The 2,971-nt window shown below is 43.2% G+C and overlaps 1 protein-coding gene across 1 annotated transcript; it reads left to right on the plus strand.

The window, feature by feature from the left end:
* Nucleotides 1–240: 240 nt before the first annotated feature.
* LOC138795330 (olfactory receptor 2B6-like) lies at nucleotides 241–1,167 on the plus strand. Its single transcript, XM_069974321.1, has one exon. The coding sequence runs from the start codon at nucleotides 241–243 to the stop codon at nucleotides 1,165–1,167; it is 927 nt and encodes a 308-aa protein (XP_069830422.1).
* The last annotated feature ends 1,804 nt before the right edge of the window (nucleotides 1,168–2,971 follow it).

Consider the following 2,971-nt stretch of genomic DNA (forward strand, 5'->3'; position numbering starts at 1 on the left):
TGATTTATTCTGATGCCAGGAATTTTCTCCTAAAAATTAGAAAAATTGGTCTCCACCTCATAGAGTTTTTGCCGTCTTCTCGCTCCACACAATAAGCATAATAGGCTGAAGGTGATGAATGGATAAATGTTTTTTTTTTCAGCCTTACGTAACTATATGTAAGTAATTCACTGTAACCCTGAACTGATGCGTCGTTCTCTGTGACCATGAGTCTGAGACTATGTTACGACCCTTGACATGATGGAGACCAGGAACACCACCACCACCTTCACAGAATTTATTCTGCTCGGCTTCACCATGAACCCAAAGATAAATGCTGTGCTATTCCTCTTTTTCTTTATCATCTACCTGGTGACATTCACTGGAAACAGCCTCATCTTATACACGGTTATCTTCAACCCCAAGTTACATAAGCCCATGTACTTTTTTCTTTGTGTGTTATCCATTCTTGACTTGTGTTATTCCACAACGGCTTTGCCCCGGTTATTGGCTGATCTTGTCTCTACTGAAAGGACCATCTCACATTCGGCTTGTGTCCTTCAGATCTATATCATCCTTGTGGTGGAAGGGTCGGAGTGTCAGCTTCTTGTTGTGATGGCTTTCGATCGATACGTTGCCATCTGCCACCCTCTCCACTACCCCATCCTCATGCATTGGGGTAATTGTTGTAAGCTGGTGGCTCTAGCGTTCTTCTTAAGCTTTATGCTTTGTACGGTCCCTTCTCTTGTCTCTCCCATTACTCTATGTTATAATCAAATCAACCATTTCATGTGTGAGATGTTGGCTTTCATAAAACTGTCGTGTAAGAGCATCTCGTCCAGTGAACTCCAGATATTTTCCATCAGTTTTATCACTCTTCTCCTTCCTCTCCTGCTGATCTTACTGTCCTATGCTCGTATCCTAGCCTCTATACTAAAGATTCGCTCTGCGGGAAGGTCTAAGGCTTTTTCCACCTGTACGTCCCATCTAGCGGTGGTGGCTTTGTACTTTGGGACAGTCATGTTGATGTATTTCGACCCCTCATCCATGTACTCTACAGATCAGGAGAAGTACAGCTCCATATTTTATATTATTGTGTCTCCGATGTTGAACCCTCTCATCTACAGTCTCAGTAATCGGGAAGTTAAAGACACAGTCAAGAAAGTTATAGTAAAAATCTCTCATTAAAGCCATCCTCATATTAAGGCTGGGTTCACACTATGTATATTTGAGGCTGTATTTGGTCCTCATGTCAGGTCCTCATAGCAACCAAAACCAGGAGTGGATTGAAAACACAGAAAGGATCTGTTCACACAATGTTGAAATTGAGTGGATGGCCGCCATATAACAGTAAATAACGGCCATTATTTCAATATAACAGCCGTTGTTTTAAAATAACAGCAAATATTTGCCATTAAATGATGGCCATCCACTCAATTACAACATTATGTGAACAGATCCTTTCTGTGTTTTCAATCCACTCCTGGTTTTGGTTGCTATACAGCCTCACAAATACAGCCTCAAATATACATAGTGTGAACCCAGCCTGTCAAGGTGCAAACTGCACCTGAACTGAAGACAAGAGTCGTGTTGTCTCTGAAAGAAAGTGGCCATGTTTTTTTAGCACTGGATAAGCCCTTTAAGAGGTTATCTGCCATGTTTAAATGTACAAATCATTGCAAAACCCAAAGTATTACATTTTTACCATGAAAAGATTTTGTCCACCTAAACAGATTTGAAATAAAAAATTATGAGGCACTTACGGAGTTCTCCCTTAAGAATGGCAGAAGAATATGGTGATCAACAGCTCTTGGGCCTAGTTGTCACGGTACTCGTGTCAAGGCTGGGTGCTCTGTCTGCCTGGAGCTTGTATGGCGACCATGTACCTCGGAGGGTTGCGTTAGCTTCGCACTTTTCCAAGGTGGTGGCACCAAAATTTATAGAAGACAGAGCAGGTCTGAGGAGGTACAGGAAATGTTTTCGCTAAAGCCATGTGAGATTAACAATACTATGGGAGTGAGAAGAAGGGGGTGATGAAGGTGGATGAGGCGATGATGCTGGAAGATAATAGAATAATGCCGGAGGATGAGGGGGTGATGATGGAATATTGGGGTGTAATGCTGGAGGATGCGGGGGTGATGCTGGAGTATGAGGGGATTGATGCTGGAGTATGAGGGGATTGATGCTAGTGGATGAGAGGGATAGTGCTGGAGGATGAGGTAAGTGATGCTGGAGGATGAAGGTGAGCCACTACACAGGGGTCCATCTACAATATAGGGGATGCACAGAGGGTGCACTAATGCGAGCAAGCTCACTGCACAAGACACCTGTGTTTTAGGATTCTTTATCATGGCCCAACTAAAGCAGCAATCATGTATTTCTATGTATTGCACAGCTGAAGTCAGTATTGGGTTAATGTTTTATGTATACCATGTGTTGTTATAAACCAATAAGAGGTGCTCTCTACTTCTAACCAATCTATTTTCTTCTTTCTTTTGCACACATTCATCCCCACCACTTACAGGGAAGTTCTCTTTAGGCCCCTGTAGGAGGAGACACTGGTGAAGGAAGTGCACAGTCAGTTCTTACCAGATTCTCAGAGAGAGAGGAAGCAAAAACCTACTGTTCCTGCTGTAGTTAAGCCAGGGCCTTGCTGCTAGGACCCCTGACATGGACAAAGTTCAATCTAGTCTAAGACATGAGTGTGTTCAGATGCTGCTAGAGACAACCAGTTCTTTATTTACTCCTACTTTACCTACTATGCAGTGCAAAGCACTTAAAGGGAGAAGAGTCCAGGAACACCCTAACCCATGCCAAGAACACGTCTAAAAAGTGCAGTATCCTTAAACACAAGAGGAACTAGCTGGATAGGACAAAGCTACCGAAATAGGTCTATGTATCTTATCTCGCAGTGCAGGTAACCGGGAAGGCTCGGGAGCTTAGCTACACTCAGATAACCATGACTGGGGATTGTATGACCCTATTAGGCCGG

This window comes from Dendropsophus ebraccatus, chromosome 6 (genome assembly GCF_027789765.1).
Source record: "Dendropsophus ebraccatus isolate aDenEbr1 chromosome 6, aDenEbr1.pat, whole genome shotgun sequence".
Classification (NCBI taxonomy): domain Eukaryota; kingdom Metazoa; phylum Chordata; class Amphibia; order Anura; family Hylidae; genus Dendropsophus; species Dendropsophus ebraccatus.